At 37.3% G+C, this 17462-nt stretch overlaps 1 protein-coding gene across 1 annotated transcript; it reads right to left on the bottom strand.

Moving 5' to 3' along the window:
* Nucleotides 1-4600: 4600 nt before the first annotated feature.
* On the bottom strand, nucleotides 4601-17280 carry LOC127658515 (O-phosphoseryl-tRNA(Sec) selenium transferase). The gene is made up of 11 exons (XM_052147830.1): nucleotides 16734-17280; nucleotides 15693-15847; nucleotides 15395-15513; nucleotides 15052-15210; nucleotides 14100-14253; nucleotides 13827-13929; nucleotides 13563-13692; nucleotides 12090-12181; nucleotides 9459-9552; nucleotides 8359-8449; nucleotides 4601-5113 (listed from the first exon to the last, which is right to left on the bottom strand). The coding sequence occupies exons 1-11, from the start codon at nucleotides 16845-16847 to the stop codon at nucleotides 4867-4869; spliced, it is 1458 nt and encodes a 485-aa protein (XP_052003790.1). The 5' UTR covers nucleotides 16848-17280; the 3' UTR covers nucleotides 4601-4866.
* Nucleotides 17281-17462: the final 182 nt, after the last annotated feature.

Below are 17462 nucleotides of genomic sequence, written 5' to 3' on the forward strand. Positions count from 1 at the left end.
GCACCAGTTGTGGACTTTCCAGAAGGTTCTTTTCCCACCACAGACACATTTTCCAACTTATATCAATGCTAAATTGGCAATCTTGAACAATTTCTGCATGACGTCATCTGACCAGCTTAAATATGGGACAAATCACGTCCCATATTAATTTAATATTTTTAATTAAAGAAATGTATCTTTAAATACAGGACGATCCCTTATTTTACGGGATGGGTTGGGACCCTAACCAGGCTGCTCATCTTTAAGAGTGCACAAGAGTTTGACAAACTCTATTAAAATAGCGTAGGCCTACTAGCATATGCTAATATCTAATTGTTTGTTAGCGCAAAATTCTTCTCTGATACGATTCAATGTTAGCCTACATTACAGAAGGCAGCCTGCTATATTGTTAGCAGCCAGCTACCTTGTTTCTTTTAATGAACCTGAAGTCAAAACAGGTGACATATCAATTAAGCTCGTTCCATATGACTGAGTGTAAACAATAACATTAAGGGGCCATAAAGTCTTTCTAGCAATTCAGTCCAATGGCAGCCATCTTTGGGATGCTCTCAGTCAGGAGGCTATTTCCAGTCAGGCCAGTACAGCTCCCATCTACTTGAATGGAGAAAGACCAAAATCTAAAAAATTGGTCAAGAGTATGTTCAAAGAACATATTTCAAATAAGCAATAAAATCTGACAATACTGGTATAATAAATTATGATTCTTTACCTCATATTACACTAAAACATACATTATTTCTTACTTGTAGTTAATGTGAGTGCGTGTTCTAGGATTGATTGACAGGCAATGTGTATCTAAAAGGTTATTGGCTCTTTTACCTGTACTTCCTTTCTACATCTGTTGAATGTTGGGTGCTAGAGCATTCCAATTTCTCCCATTCATTTTTATATAAGTGGGCTGTCTCTGCTAAATAATCTCTGCTTGTTTAAACAAAACCAGAGAAGACCGTTTTCATGGTTGTTATTATTATGTCATATATTTGGGTCATGGATCAATAACCAATTCCCCGGATAAAGTATGTCAGGAATCTATTCATACTACTCACATGGATACCAAAACAACGTACTGTTTCACCAGCCAAGAAGTACATCCTTCATGAAATACCTTAGATACTCAGACAAGATGTGATTTTGAACGCATTTCAAGTGTGGGGCAAAAGGCCCCCCTTGACCCTTTTTTAATGAATTTTAATCAAAATGACCTTTTGTAAGTATTTATTTTCAAATAATTATGTTACTTTATCAATAAATGTGTTTTATTTTTTTAATTCTTGATACTAGGGCTGTCAATCGATAATTTTAATCGAATTAATTACATGGTGTCCCGATTATTTAATTGCGATTAATCGCATATAAAAATATTTGCGGAGAAAGCCCCTCATATAACAATAATTCAATATATAAAGATTATACATATTTATATCAATATATAATTATACATAGTTATCTTTAATTATAAAAAAATATATATTATATATATTTATATATATAATAAAAAATATTCAGATAATTAAAATGCATTACATGCTTGTGGCAGAAGAGTTAATCATTGATAAGACAAAACAAAAAGCGGCTTTAGAATACAATATATTGTTTACTACCATATTATTGATCATAATTCAATCATTGGCATACAGTTCACAGCAATCCATTTCACAAGTGAATTTGTCAATCAGTTCAAGCTTTACTATGAGGGCTTGTTTAAGAGCCCGTCAATCTACACCTGCGTCAGACATGCTTGTGTAGCGTCTCGGGTGCGTCGCATCATAAACATACAATTTTTAGTTCATGGTTTCAAGTTAAATATAGTTTAATACTCAATCTTTAAATACATCTTGAGATCCCTTAGTTTGCATTTGCGCTCCTTCAAGTGTTTTGAAGATTGTAACATATGTTTGCGTCGTTCTTCCTACTGAATTGTTTTCTTCACTGTACAAACTGTGTTGCTCATACAGCTGAAATTTCACTTACTGCCCTCTGGAGTAAACAGGTGGTACTACAAGCTTGCATTTCTCAGGAATCTTCCTTATTAAGGTGCGATTAATTGCATACATTTTTTTAACGCATTATTTTTTGTCAAATCAATCGCACTGAATAAACACGTTAAATCGACAGCCCTACTTGATACACATTGTGACCCCCCAAAAAAGGCAATTTTACTTATGGGTGGCTTTTGCACCATTATACACTATATCACTGCTAAACAAACTCCATTCTGAACCATACAGTTGAGCTCTGAAACCATACAGTTGAGCTCTATACCTGTACTTACAAGACAGCAAAAGTAGACCATTTACTATTCTCAGCATGCAGATATGACAATGGCTTCCTTAAAAATGTTATAAACACCAAAAATATTTAGAAAACAAAGTTTGAATGGAATATATACTGAAGGTCTATTAGTCGATATGGGCTATGCCTAACAGTGTAGTTGGCTTGGATCAGCAAAATGAGGCAATTTGAATTCTATGAATGATTTTTTTAGAACATCTTTGGAGATAATAGCAAACACTCACTGTGGTGAGCAGGGTGGGCCGAGCGGCGAATCGGAGAGACGAGAGGGGAGAGAGAGAGACTCAAAGTGGTTTATGTGTAGTGAAGCTGAAAAGCCAACCAAGAGTATGTGTAGTTAAACTGAAAAGCAAACCTTTTGTGTAATGCTAAAAAGTGGCCTTATTGTGTGCAACTGAAAAGTGCAACAATAAATGTCTATGTGTTTTGTCAAGCCAGCCCCAGCATCCTCCTTTTCCAAGAACTGCCTTACACTGGTGCTGACACCCAGGGAAAATTGGAGGAAGATCATGTTGTCCTGATGTCCTCGCTGCTGGCTCAAGAACACGGTGCCAAGGACACACAATCTGGTGAGACACAACGGGTTCATCAGTAGGCTACCGAAAGGGATGGCTGAGCGAGACCAGTGCCATCGCCTGGCATCATGGACGGAGGTGGACCAGCTGGTGGAGGACCGTGTGGGCGACGTGTCTGGGAGCCGACAAGTTTTTCCCCCTAGAGCTTTTTGGGATTCACAGAGGCAGGGAAAACCATCCGGCGCTGGGTCTGCCAAAAGAGCAGCGGCTCCTCTCCAGAAACAGGGAGTAGGAGTGAGGCTCAGGCCAGAGAGGTCCCCAGCCTGAGTTGGGCAATGGGGGTATGTGGAGAGCAGGGCGGTCCAAATGGTGACTGTGCGGGAGGCAGGCCGGGTTGGACACCTGCAGCCGATTATCTCGCCCAGCTGTGGCTGATTACAGCGTTAATGGGTGAGAGATAAAACCACGGCTAGTGCTGCAGTCGGGGAGAGACACAGGAAGAGAGAGCGACTCAACAATGCTGTTTATGTGTAGTGAAGCTGAAAATCAAATAGATTTTATGTGTAGTGTTGACTGGGAAGAGAAACTGGCCTGAGAACTGGCGAAAAAGTTGAGCGGGGGGATCGTCACTGTCCTTTTCTGCACATCGTGGCGCCATTTTTAGGCCCATTCTGCATAACATGGCGGCTCATTTCAGCTTAGTCCCGATTCTACCAACCCCTGATTGGTCTCAAAGTGCTGGGGCTGGTATGCCAGATTACAAATCAAGCCCTGGTGTTGAGCTGAAAAGCCAACGGAGTTTATGTGTAGTGAAGCTGAAAAGAAAGTAGTTTATGTGTAATGAAGCTGAAAAGTGACCTTATTGTGTGCGACTGAAAAATACAACAATAAAGGTCTACGTGTTTGTCAAGCCGGCCTCCAGCATCCTCCTTTTCAAGAATCCTTATATAGCTTTACAAGTTGCATGTAAAACTTAAATCATCCAAATGTCAAATCATAGACTGCAATAGTTTTGTTTCTTTCACCAAGAAATACAAGTAGAACATGCTCTCCAGAATTAAAAGTTTCCACCATTGTGATATGTATACCCAACAGTAAAATGATTCAGTTCAGCCACTGTACATATGTATGTCAGGCATTTGTCTAACCTGTACATATACTTTGTCGTCAATAGGGAGTGATTGAGAGTAAGAGAGGAAATTAGTATGAGCTGCCTCAAGTGGTAGGGGAATAACTGATTTGGTAGCAAAACATCAAGATAAATAGTAAGATGAGAATTCATTTTTAATGGAGTTTAGTACCAATACAGCTTGTTGAACAGATGGAATATACGAAGTGCATAAGAGGGAACAGCAGTGAGAGATGGAAGTACAGTATGATAGCAACGTGCCAGAGAAAGCGGGTGTCAGAGTTTCAGAGAACAGCATAGGCTGATCCTGAATAAATCATTTACAGAAATGCTGCTGTATTGCCCAAAAAATGCATTACACTGTGGTATGAGCAAGCCGAGTCAACACATCTGACTCAAAAACTGATACTACGCAGCTTCCTCTAACACATCACAGAACAGATGTTAGTAAAAATGCTGGACAATTTTGTGTAGTTAATACATTACAAGCACCACCGAAAATGATCACTTTCTTTATATTCTATTGTTTTTTTTTTAATGTAAATATGCTTCCTTGGGGGTAGAACAGGAACAGAACGTGTCAGAATCGACCTCAGAACTCAAGAGGAATGAAACGGTGTAAAAATCTTATTTTAGAACTAAACTTTATTCGAGAAATGTAACATTTTGGAGTGTGCTTCAAATGTCTTGAACAGAAAATTCCATCTGCATTTATAGATTTATCCATATGAACATTGTAAAAAGCAACAAGGACAGATTATTTAAAAATGAAATTGTGTATTTATTGTCAGTCAGATAAAACAGCTTTCAAACACAGGTTTCCTAGTTTTGTATGGAGAAACTCAATAGATGCATTTGTTCAGATCAAACATAAGGTAATTGTCACAATATCAAGTTCATATATCATACAGTCCTGAAAAACCTGTATTCTCAGAGCACTGTTTGGTCTTCCAAACATTCCACTGGAGATGCGGACTCATTCTTTTCTGAAGAAACTTCTTTCCTAAGACTCTTGAGGCATTTATCAAGTCTCTTCATGCACAATGATATGTCTTCTTTGGTTATACCTATAGCAGAGGCTGCGTTTAGGTATGGGCATGGGTAGGCATCTGAATGTGACATGAAGCCACGGAATGTGTGTCCACTCACAGTCTGTTCCACACCCAGTGGGACCACCCTGCAACAATGAATTAGGCAAACGAGTAAGCCATGAGAAATGTCACTTTTTTAAAATTTTCACACGTATTGGTATCAACTACTGAAATGTTGGTATCGTGACAACCCTAGTATTTATAATACATAATTTCTGATTGAAATGTATTTTTTTGCAGCGCTAATAAAAGGTAGCTCACATATATCAGGGACTGCAGTACTGTTATTAGTGCAGCCCACTTTGTTCTCATTTAAGTAACACCAATAGCCTCATTAAGGCCTCATTAACTCCTAGAAAACCTGTAAACATAGATGGTCCTATAACTGAGCTTTTAGGAGGTTATGCCTTAGCATTCATAGAGCTCAGTCTCTTGGTGGAAACTTCAGCATTCAAGTTAATTCAAAAAGAAACATGCATATTAAAGTTGCAGATGTATTATATGCAAAGACAATATGAAATCAATTACTAAAAACAAACCATTAGTATCTTATAAATAAAATTAAAAGCTATGAAACAAACCCTTGTAAAGACATTGCTAGGTCACTGCTGTAAGACCATATAAAAAACCACAACAAAAGTGTATGTTTTAAAATGTATAGAGAGGATGCGATGTACATAAACTCTGTTAGCATCATCAATACCATTGAAAATAGAGACATTTCATAACTTCTTTGGAGTTAAAATTGTTTCCTGCTCCTTAATATGGAGTGCACACCTAACACATTAATATAGCTATATAAAAGCTCATCTTTGAACACAGTTAATAAGTGCATAATTTCAAAAGGAATTGTAAAAAATAACGATTGATTTCAAACAGGTTTCATTAACACTTCCAATCACCATTGGTCGATAAACAGGTAGTCCTCTCCCAAACTCAAGCCATTGGTTGTCCCAATGTTACTGTGTCTGGCTGAGAGTGGTCTCTAATTTTGTCTTTGTGGTATCGGAATTATCTAACTTTCCACTTTGGCCATCATAACAACAAGTGCTTTGTTGACTGAAACATGGACGACAGCAGGTTCATTCTTGCAGATTTCTCGGGGAACTACAATTTGGACACCATAATACATGTTATTCAGCTTTCTAACGTCAATGGAACTTTGGTCAAAAACGTGTTATTTTCTATGTGTAAAAAATTAGCAATATGCATCAAATGGTTACTGATATACATAAACGTATATGACCGCAATGGCAAGTGCTAACAAGGTAGCTGCATTTAGAAAAATTCATAAAAACAATCAATCTCTAAAGAAACGGTTTTCTTCACAATCATGTTGAAAGTTTATGGCTCCTCCCAGCTGGGAAACTCCGATATAAAATGTACAAGCTGTAATTGATAAAAAAAAAAAAAAAAGTATACCTTGAATGCACTAAGTCGCTTTGGATAAAAGCCTCTGAAATATGCAATAAATGTAAATGTAATTACAACTTCAGGGGGCGTTCATGTGCAACCTCCAAGTATGAAACTCGTTTTACAAAAATTCCAATAGCACGTGTTTTGAAGGCAATACACAGAGCTATGTTTTGAAAGCACCACAGAGTCATTCAGGATTCCCACTCTTTTCAAGGAACAACTTCTCAGGATATTTAAAGGACATTGTTTTGTGACCAACAAGTGTAATATTTAAGCAAAATACAAGCTTTTATTTTGCCGTTTGTGTGTTTTGGACGGTAGTTTCTCACCTCCAGAACAGCAGTTCTCTAAATAGCCCCATAAAGCTGTGATTAAATAAGTAAATACATAGTCTGTATGTGCTGCCCACTTCAGAGTGCTCTGCTCTGTTATCTCACACAAACAAAAGAGAGCATGTGATGATCATGATGAGGTGTTTTCAGAGTATGAGCAGCTGGCTTCACACATTAATTTTAAAGCATGCATCACTTGTAGGAACAGTCAAACAGTTCTATTATAAAAAAATATATATATTTTCCAGAACATTTAGGTATTTTTCTAATTTTCCATGACTTTTCAATGACTGGAATTGCAAAACTGCATTGCAAAATTCTAGGTTTTCCAGGACATGTGAGGACCCCGTCACTATAAAGGGTTTAAACCTTTTGGTGATGTTAACTTATGAATGGCTTACTTATCTGTCCCTGCATATTAAGCTAGGATAGAAGTATTGTAAAGTCAATAAAATTACACACATCACCATTAAGTCAAGTTAAATACATAATTTTTTAAAGAGACAATGCTGACAGATCAAACAACTAATTTTCAAAAAAGAAGAAAAGTAATTTATTCCAAAACAGACATTTGCTGAATTGGCAACCCAGACCTACACCTCATTAAGATGTGTCATATCTAATGGTATGACATTCTCCAAGGAAAACAAATCTTCAGACTTGCTACAATTAATTGTGCCATCCTACCATTTCCAGTGAATGATTAATTTCTGACCAACAATGATGAATCAAACCAGTCTTCCAAAAGACTAATGAGGACAATTAGAGTCTCTCTATCATGCCAAAGAAGAAGGTAGTTATTTTCAAACACAAAAACAGTCCAGTATCGATTATCTTACACTCCAATATCACTGCAGAAATAGTGTTACATTTATAACCAAGTCTTAAATACTCATGTCATATTTATTTATTGTACATCTATAATGACAGTTAAAGTACATCGGCCATGACAGACTAGATTTTATAATACTGCTAGGTAAAACCCGGCATGTGAATAGGAAAGACCCCTATTTGAATAATAATAGTGTACAGCAGAAAGACCGATTCACACCAATATTACAGCTGATCATTCATGCACTGTAAACAGTGGCACCAAAAAAGTATTAGTAAACTTAACCCACTGAATGTATGAATGACATTGCACTTAATAACTAAATATCAAACCAACTGGCATTTTCGTAATGAAAGATGGCACAAGCACACTTTTAGAAAACACAATAAAAATCCTTAACATTTTAGTATTTGAACACTTTCTAGTTGTCAGATATCAGTGGAATATGTCCATAGTTAATGCTAAGGCACCTGTGAGAACTATGGAAATAACTTCCTACATCCACAAAACAAGCACAGGGAGCAATTGGTTTAAAAGCAATTGCAAAACTGTTAAGCACTGAAAATGAGGCAGCATACAGGACAGTATTTGGTGTGTATATATATATATATATATATAAAAAAAATAGTAGTAATATAGAAACAAACAAACAGCTAATGTGGAAGTAATCATTTTTTATTACATTTCAAGTCAAATTAGAGGTCAACAAATACAGAGATTAAAACAGGCATTAATGCAGACAGAAGCTCACCTGGCCCCAGACACCTGTCTGGTGAAAAGCATGGAGCCCAACTGGGTGACAGCTTGATCACTGCAAGTCTTGAGATGGTTCAGTGACATGGCTGTGGTGCACACAAAAAAAACAACCAAAATAACAAATTACATTTAATGACAGAGACACCTTTGAAAAGCCTTTGCTTTTAGTGGTAATCTGGTCTATTCAGATTGGTCTGAACAGGGTATATATCCAAGTGCCTTTACCAAGAACATACAGTTGGGCTTGAGAGTCCACTTGTGAAAATGCATCTGTTTTGCATTTTTCTAACTTAAAAATCATTCACCCAATAAGACAGCATAAAGGAAATATAAACCGATCAGCCACAACATTAAAACCACCTGCCTAATATTGTGTAGGTCACCTAAGTATCTATTCTTCCCACCACAATTGTACACAGCAGTTATCTGGTTTACCGTAGACTTTGTCAGTTCGAACTAGTCTGGCCAATCTCTGTTGACCTCTCTCATCAACAAGGTATTTCCATCTGCAGAACTGCCGCTCACTGATGTTTTTTGTTTTTAGCATCATTTGGAGTCAATTCTAGAGACTGTTGTGAGTGAAAATCCCAGCAAGATCAGCAGTTTCAGAAATCCTCATACCAGCTCATCTGGCACAAACAATCATGCCATGGTCCAAATCATTGAGATATATTTTTTTGCCCCCATTCTGATGGTTGATGTGAACATTAACTGAAGCCCTTGACCATTATCAAGAGCATGCACTGGTGCCTCAAGACTGGCAGATTAGATAATCGAATGGATGATGTTGGTCCCAGACGGGCTGGTTTCAGTATTTCCCCCTTTTGCTATAATGACAGAATGCACACAAGCTGGCATGGACTCCACATATTTCTGCAAAACCTGATGATCCATGTTGTCCAGCAAGATTTGAGAATGTTTCAAAGAGCATCTTGTGCTTCAATGGAAGCAAGGAAATCTGACCTTTTGAGTTAACATCGTCAATGACACATAATTGCCATTTTTGATTAGTGACCTAGAAATTCTGCAGAATCTCAAATATGTGGCCCCACTGACCACAATATAAGACATTAGATATTTTTTTTAATTTCTCACCTAGTGATATTGGATTGTGTGGAGTGTGTAGCAGTCTCTCTCCATGCCTCTCAGCTAGAGCTTTCACCTCCTGTGCCAGGTGGCTGTACAGCTCCTGTGGGCCATACAAATTGCAAGTTAAAAATAGCTCTCCACACAGCTTTTTCTGTCGCACATTCCGTTTTCTGCTAATTAGCCATTTTGCCTGCTTGCCTACACTCACCACCTGCAACCATTCTCCAGCCCCTGTCTCTGTTTCATCCCTAGCTTTCTGTTCTCCAGACGCAAATACATTGTGGACCGCATACCTTACTGAAGCTTTAATGTAATTACGTCAACAGAATCAGCTTTGCTGGCGTTGCTGTGTCCTACCACTGGGATCAATATTACAAATAAACTATAGGAGGCCTTCAGGTTATGGCTAAAGCTGGCATTCCCTACTGTAGCATCGTTAAAGGGAAAGTTCACCTATTATGTAATCATTTACTCACCCTCATGTTGTTCCGAACCCATATGACTTTCTTTTGTGGAACACTAAATTAGATGTTAAGGCCTATTCACATCAAGTCTTAATTGTCAATGTGAATATTCATTGCGAGTTAGATACAGAATAGGAATTTTTATAGAGCAATTCAAACAGGATCTGAAAATCATCCACCGACAACCCAAATGTTTTTTTAAATTTTTTTATGGAGAGCAGTCCCAGATGAGCAACAAGGAACCACCATTGAAGACGGATGTTGATTTGCTCTTGTTTTTGGTATCGGAGCACAAGAAATTATTTGATAAATGGCAGAGCAGCTACAATGTACGTCTTATTTACAACAAATCCGAGAATAAACAGGCCTTTAAGCAAAATGTTAGCCTCAGTCATCAATAATTTTCACATCTTTATTCCACATAATGAAAGGGAATGGTGACTGACGCTGTTATTCTGACTGATCTCCTCTGGTGTTCCAAAGAAGAAAGAAGGTCATACAGGTTTAGAACAGCATGAAGTATGGTACGCCACTGAATCGGACCACAAATAACACATTATCTAGTCAACAAAGGCAACTGTTCAATCTGAAGATAAATTATTAATAATCAGGATGCATCAGTGTTAAATCAATATGGTCTCAGAACGCTATAACACATGATAGCTAATGGTGTCTTCTACCATGAATTGGAGTTTCATGCCCATGTGTCTTTATGCTTAATCATGAACACATTATTTTAGGCTTAGACCAAGTGCAGAAAGACTTAGAAGTCAATATGAAACAACATTTAAAATAGGATAGTCAATGAGAAAACAAGTAGGGCAGGACATATTTTATCCATTGGAAAATTATTCTATCTTAAGAGTTTGCAGTCAATTGTGGAGGATTATTCCGCTGAAACACCTCTGGGACCCGTTGGATGACATCAGGTGAAAAGTAGTCATTTCAGAAGTGGAGTATGTTATAACATTTTGATGAAATATTGCAAAGACACACAGCAACGTGAATTGAAGTAAACAGGTAAATGGGTAAAGTTTGATTTCATGTGTACTTGTATTACTCTTTGAATATTAAATAGAAGTAGGAATATTAAACCATGAAAGATGGAGATTTTTATAAGCATATCTGAGCTCAGAAGGTCCTTACAATGCAAGTGAATGGTTTTCATAACTTTGAAGGTCCAAAAAGAATATAAATGCAGCATAGAAGTAATCCATATGACTCTAGTGGTTAAATCTATGTCTTCAGATGCTATATAATAAGTGTGGGTGAGAACCAGATCAATATTGAAGTCATTTGTTTGACTATAAATTTTCACTCATTTTCTGAACATATATTGATCTGTTTCTCACCCAAAGTGATTGCATTGCTTTAGAAGGCATATATTAACTGGAGTCATATGGATTACTTTTATGCTGCCTCAATATGCTTTTTGGACCTTAAAAGTTCTGATCACCATTCACTTGCATTGTATGGAGCTACAGAGCTTAAATATAAGTGTTCAGCAGAAAAAAGAAAGTCAAACACATCTGGGATAGCATGAAAGTGAGAAAATTATGATGGAATACAATTTTTTGGGTGAACTATCCCTTTAAAAGAAGCTGCACGCTATCCAGAATACATTTGTTTGACAATAAATGAAGAAAACATTCTGAACACAGTAATTTGTTCCTCCCGAAAGCAAGCATAAGGCTGATTTGTCTGCACCATAGAAAATAGCTCGTCAAAAGATGCTTTACGCAGGACAGCATAAAGCACAGCTCTTAACACGTCAAGACCACGTCAGGACTTTTTTTTATTAACAAATACTACACTAAGTAAGGGAGACATTGTTCAGTTTCTTTTAAAGGTGCACTCACTTCAGGAATTTCTCCCTCATTTTAAAAATGTTTCCCCCTACAGTAATAAAGAGGATTAAAATAATGTAAACTCACTGCTAATAGCGCATCACTACAATAGCACCAGTAACCAAAAAGATTGCTTTTGCATGGTGCTGCGTCCAAAAGTGCACTTTTAATTACTTTGGTTAGAAAGTGGCTGCTAAGAACATCGAAGTGAACATAAAATTCAGTGTACCAAATCAATTGCGTGTTACTACGATTAAGCCACTTTCTGAAAGTAGTCTCACTGCACATGAGGATAAATTTAGCATGGGTGCTTTGTGGTGTCTCACCTTTCTCTCAGTCAAGAGTTTCTTGTATCCGCTGGCCCCCAGAGAGAGCAATGTGATGAGCACGTCTAGAGATGGGGAGGCAGAGGCTCGACCTGGATCAGAGCAGATCTGACGTCAGGGGTGATCTCAATGCCATTAAATCAACAGCTTGCAAGACCACCAACCTTATTTAAGTGAATTATAATGCGTATAGGCGAATGCTTGTCTTCATTACACTTTATGAAGGCAAGGAAAAGTACAAACATAATACGGATAGTGAAGCTTCTTTATATTGGATATCCTCTGCTGTAAAAGCAAAAGACCTTACAAGCACTTTCTGTTTAAAAGCAAAAGAGCCAGGTTTATCGAATTTAAATGATCATCAGAGTGTGGTAGTGGTGTCATCTTGGAAAAATGCAGTACACTAAAGTAATGGACAAAAGTATGTTCTGACTAACTCACTCAAGCACACTCAGAGAATCAATAGTTGAGTGTTTGGGATTTCCTCTGCACTGCTGGAAAAAAAAGGTGGGTGTAAGCTGGCGCCAGCAGAGAGCAATTTTGTAGTGGCACATTAAAGGGTTAGTTCACCCAAAAATGAATACTCTTATCATTTACTCACCCTTGTGCCAATACAGAAGAGTATAACACAAACCAATATGTTTAGAAAAGCTCTGGCCAGAACTTTGAAGGTCCAAAAAGCATATAAGAGACAGCATAAAAGTTATCCATAAAACAGTGGTTTAATCCATGTCTTCAGAAGCAGATGTGGGTGAGAAACTGATAAATCTTTTATCAGTATAAATCTCCACTTTCATATTCTTCTTTTGTTTTTGGTGATTCCCATTCTTTGTGCATACTGCCACCTACTGGGCATGGAGGAGAATTTATAGTAAAAAAGGACAAAAATATTGATCTATTTATTTCCCACATCTATCATATCACTACTGAAGATATGGACTTAACCGCTAGAGTCTTATAAAATACTTTTATGTTGCCTTTATGTGCTTTTTGGACCTTCAAATTTCTGTCCACCATTCACATGCATTTTATGGGCCTACAGAGCTGAGATATTCTTCAAAAAATCTTTGTTTGTGTTCTGCAGATGAAAGTCAAACACATCTGGGATGGCATGAGGGTCGAGTATATGATGAGAGAATTTTCATTTTTGGGTGAACTATCCCTTCATACATACAAAACAGAAAAGGAGGAAGAAAAAGAGGAGAAAAAAAAAGTTAAAAAGGTAGCTTTAAGATGTAATAGCAGTGTTATGAACTACAGAATATTCAGGGAAAAAGTTTACAGAATATATACTGCAGGTTTAATGGGTTAGCAGTTGCAATTGTAGAACTGCATCTAAATAAATAGAAAGAGATTACTGTAGACACATAAATGCAGTTACAACTTGCATCCGTGCATACGGATTGTACAAATCAGGTTCATAATAAATCACTCATTTATGACATATTTGCTCTTTAAAGATCATATACATACCAGGGTACATTTTACTGATCTCCTTAATTAAATCCTCATCAAATCCAGCGATGATGGCCCCACCAACTGGAACCATGAAGTTCTTATCAAGACTTTGGACAAAGGCATCAATTCTCCCTACACGGGCCCCCTATAAAAGATACTCCATAAGCCAAATTGGTTTTTACTGAAAAGTACATATATAAATTGAGAAATGAAATGTATGGTAAAAGCATCTCTGCTCAAAAATGAAGATCAGTGTGGGTTGATATGAAAAGGAGGTACCTGCTGAATTAGGTGCATACATTTAGATGACTGCACTCCATAGGCATTGTTGACAATGTGGGGGATATCATGCTTGGCACACAAAACAGCAAGTTCCTCTAGTCTGTAAAAAAGTACAATGGACTTTCAATGTATTGTTGCAACTTACAATGTATTATTATCCAGGATTAATAAGAACATCCCTGAAACTTTATATCTACATGCTCGAAGAACCTATGTAAGGCTAGAATGTATGTAGAGAAAATGCATTTGCTTTCAGTGGTTATGACTTGCCTGTCAGGGACACGTGGTGCAAAGCATGATGTTGTAGAATGGACACACAGGATGTTTTTGGCACCCAACTCCTCAATCTTCCGCTCTACTTCTTCTAGGTTTGTTGTCAGCTCATCTCCTTCCAGAACATTCTCAATCACCACAGGTTCAAAACCTTTTAAAATACACAGTACATCTGATAATGTTAATGTGTAATTTGTGAGATTCATTACTAATATGAAGGTCAACTGTGACCTATTCTTGTTTTGGCAGATTAGAGAAGGGAAGACTGTCTCTTTTGTCCAACGTTCTTTTTTAAAACTTCCTTTCTATCAATATCTTATTCTTTAATATTTTTCTAATTCTTTTAAAATGTTGCCTTCTGTTATTTTCCTTAATTTATGCACATCGTTTTGCACTCCTTTTTCTAGTCAGCAGCTAATCTGCAAATGTTTTGACCACACAAATGTGTATAATGACCAATATCTCAGAAGTCAAAGTCTGCTGGTTTCAAAGCGAGACAGAATAAAAATGAAATATTACATGTAGGAGTGCCAACCCTTCTTCATACTGTGGCTATTATTAATTCTGGATTCTGTCTAGAACATCCAAAGCCTACATAGAGTTGGCAGAGCAAATAAGTCCAATACAAACTTGAACTGTGTCAAAGTGCATGTTTAAAGACACTTTTGAAAAATATATTATAGATCCACACAGCAAAGACATAAGGAAGGGTGAATGCACACACACACAGTGCTCCCAAACTGTGACGCGCACTGTCGCTCCCAGACATAAGCCAAGTAAACCAAGTATTTTATAAATAAAAGACTCCCAGTGGCTACAATTTCTCCAGAAGTGATGATTTTGTGCTTTTGAACACATGGGATGGAAATGTAGCTAGTTTAAGGTAAATCATATTTAAATCATCTCAAAATGAAAAATAGCATAATAAATGTTTCTCAAAGAATCTTACCAGCAGTCACCATAGATTTGAAACAGGACTTCTGGTCAATACGGGGCCAGAGGATGTAGCGCGCTCCTGGCCTCCTGTGTCTTAGTGTGAGGAAGCACAACGTAAGACTCATTCCTGTCGCCATGGGGACCACAAAACACGAAGACACACTTCTTACACCTGTGAAAATAGTTAAAGGTGTGCAAATACTTTATGCTGTATTATTAAGAGTTTGCTGCAATGATCTTCTGAATGATCCATGTCCCATTGCCACATACAGGTGTGTAGACATGACATTAAAAATGTAACTATTAATAATTTAATTAACAATGTAGTTAATAGAGTTAAAGTGAGGTTTGCTCACCTGTTAATTTTAGAACATCTAGCACTACTGAATTGGTGATTTTATTCAGAAGACTGGAACCGGCTGCCTTAGGCTGCACAGCAGCAATGTCCCCAGATCGACCGATGCCATGGATCAGTCTGTAGGAAAAACACGGCATAAAGTCTCAAAGTAAAAGGGAGGTCACAGTCCATATTTTTTGGATGGCTCTCTATATACCATATGGCCTATTCTATTACACTTTCTCTCATTTTAAAAGAACAGGTGGCTTGTCACAGTGATTTAAGTGGCACAAAACCTTACAGTGAGTGTGGCCAACCTGTAATGTCTTCTGGCCACCAGACTGGAGGCGACTCTGCCCTCTCTCTCTCCGACACCACAGTTTCCTAAAAAGTTGTTGCTGTCCATGACTGCCAGCTCGTTTAGAAAGAGCTCTATGGTGCTTTCGCTCCATCTTTCCTCTGGACATTTGCCCTACAAGAACAGAGAAGTCTGACAATCAAAAAAGACTAAATAAACATTTATTTAAAAAAAGTCCCCTGATAATTCCAGGTTGTCAATATAAAAAAATATTTAGCACAGAAAATAATGAGAAAAGATTAAATTCACTGTAGAAATTTCCACGGCATTCAAAGATTTTATTCACTTTTCTAGACCTGGAAATCACAATTTTAAAATTCCCTAATATTCTCAAGTTTTCCATGACAGTGGGAACCCTGAAAACTATTAATACAGAGGTATTAGAGGTAGACTGTTATATCGGTCTTACAGATTAATCTGTGCTGATAGTTGCATTTTTGGCAAAAATCTAATTGTTTTGAAACAATTAGTTTTTTTAACTTTGATAATTACATTTTTTTTATTTGAAGAGAGGGCAAGCAAAGACAAATGTGACTATATGGAAATGTCCCTGGTCAGTACTTACATTGTGTCTCCAACTGAATAATAACATATAGGCTATAAAAAGCTTAATTTGTCTATTAGTATATGCAATTTTGATATGCAAAATATGTTGTTGAATCCATTAAAAATGAATTCAGTTTATGTAATTTATTATAATTATTATTTACATTTCCATGGCTTTCAAATATTTAATTAGCCTAATTTCCATGAAAATATCTCGTTTTATGGTTTTATTCGACCATTACTAAAATATTTCCAGTTTATTTTATTTATATTATTATAATTTTTATTAATTTACATTTCCATGGCTTTCAAATATTTTATTAGCCTTCGACCATTACTGACCTAGGCCTGGAAAACACTTACATATATATATATATATATTCCATGATATATTCATGGCCGTGGGAACTCCACAGTCATATCAATAAGCTGAGCACATAATCAAAGTCATTACCTGATCTATAAGGACTCTGATCAGTTGCTCGTGACTGCGACGAGCTTGAAGACCCTGCCGCACATAAGAAGACGAGACGATTTTTTCGCTCAGGTTGAAGTTTTCGTTGTTCATGTTCTTCTAGTCTCGTGAACTCGCTGCAAGTGTATTTGCTTTGAGCGTGAATTGCACTTGCACGTGTTTAATTAGATGTCGCTGCGACCTAATGCTCTTTGACACTGATACATCTGAAAACGATGATTTCAGTAACGTGCTGGCGTAACTGTGGCGTACGGATGAGCAAATAGGAGGTTAAACATTTTCTAATTTCTCTGTGTCAGCGTGAGTTTCAAATCAGTCAGCTTCTCGGATGACTGTTTCCTTCCGGGTAGAAACTCCTCCCCTTAATTGTCGTGTCCACTGGAGCGTTCTAAACGGCGTTTTCGCTCCCTTGAATGGCACTTCGGGAAAGGGACGTCACTCGAAGTGTCGTTCCAAACTAATGTAAGAAAGTACATTTTTTCACAAAGGGTCCTTATACAAGATTTTAAGTGAAGTGTACATTGAGCCTGTAATGCCATGCTCTCTAGAGAGCTTTATCCTATGTAGTGAGTAGGGACCTCCCATCTGCATTCGGATTGGCTACAAAGAGCTACTTAAGAGCTGTCTGCGATTGGCCAGTTCAAAAGTCGTTCATTTTTTTCCAGAACTCGGAAGTGTTCCACGATTCGACTGTTTTCATTTTCCGGT

Source organism: Xyrauchen texanus, chromosome 2, assembly GCF_025860055.1.
Source record: "Xyrauchen texanus isolate HMW12.3.18 chromosome 2, RBS_HiC_50CHRs, whole genome shotgun sequence".
NCBI classification, from domain to species: Eukaryota; Metazoa; Chordata; class Actinopteri; order Cypriniformes; family Catostomidae; genus Xyrauchen; species Xyrauchen texanus.

Excerpts from the sequence above, each read along its gene's own strand:
- LOC127658515 (XM_052147830.1), bottom strand. The coding sequence starts at position 16,847 with ATGAACAACGAAAACTTCAACCTGAGCGAAAAAATCGTCTCGTCTTCT. Across the intron at positions 15,514-15,692 it reads GTGGCCAGAAGACATTACAG|ACTGATCCATGGCATCGGTC; the intron begins GTTGGCCACACT and ends TTTTTCCTACAG. Across the intron at positions 15,211-15,394 it reads AGATGTTCTAAAATTAACAG|GTGTAAGAAGTGTGTCTTCG; the intron begins GTGAGCAAACCT and ends CTATTTTCACAG.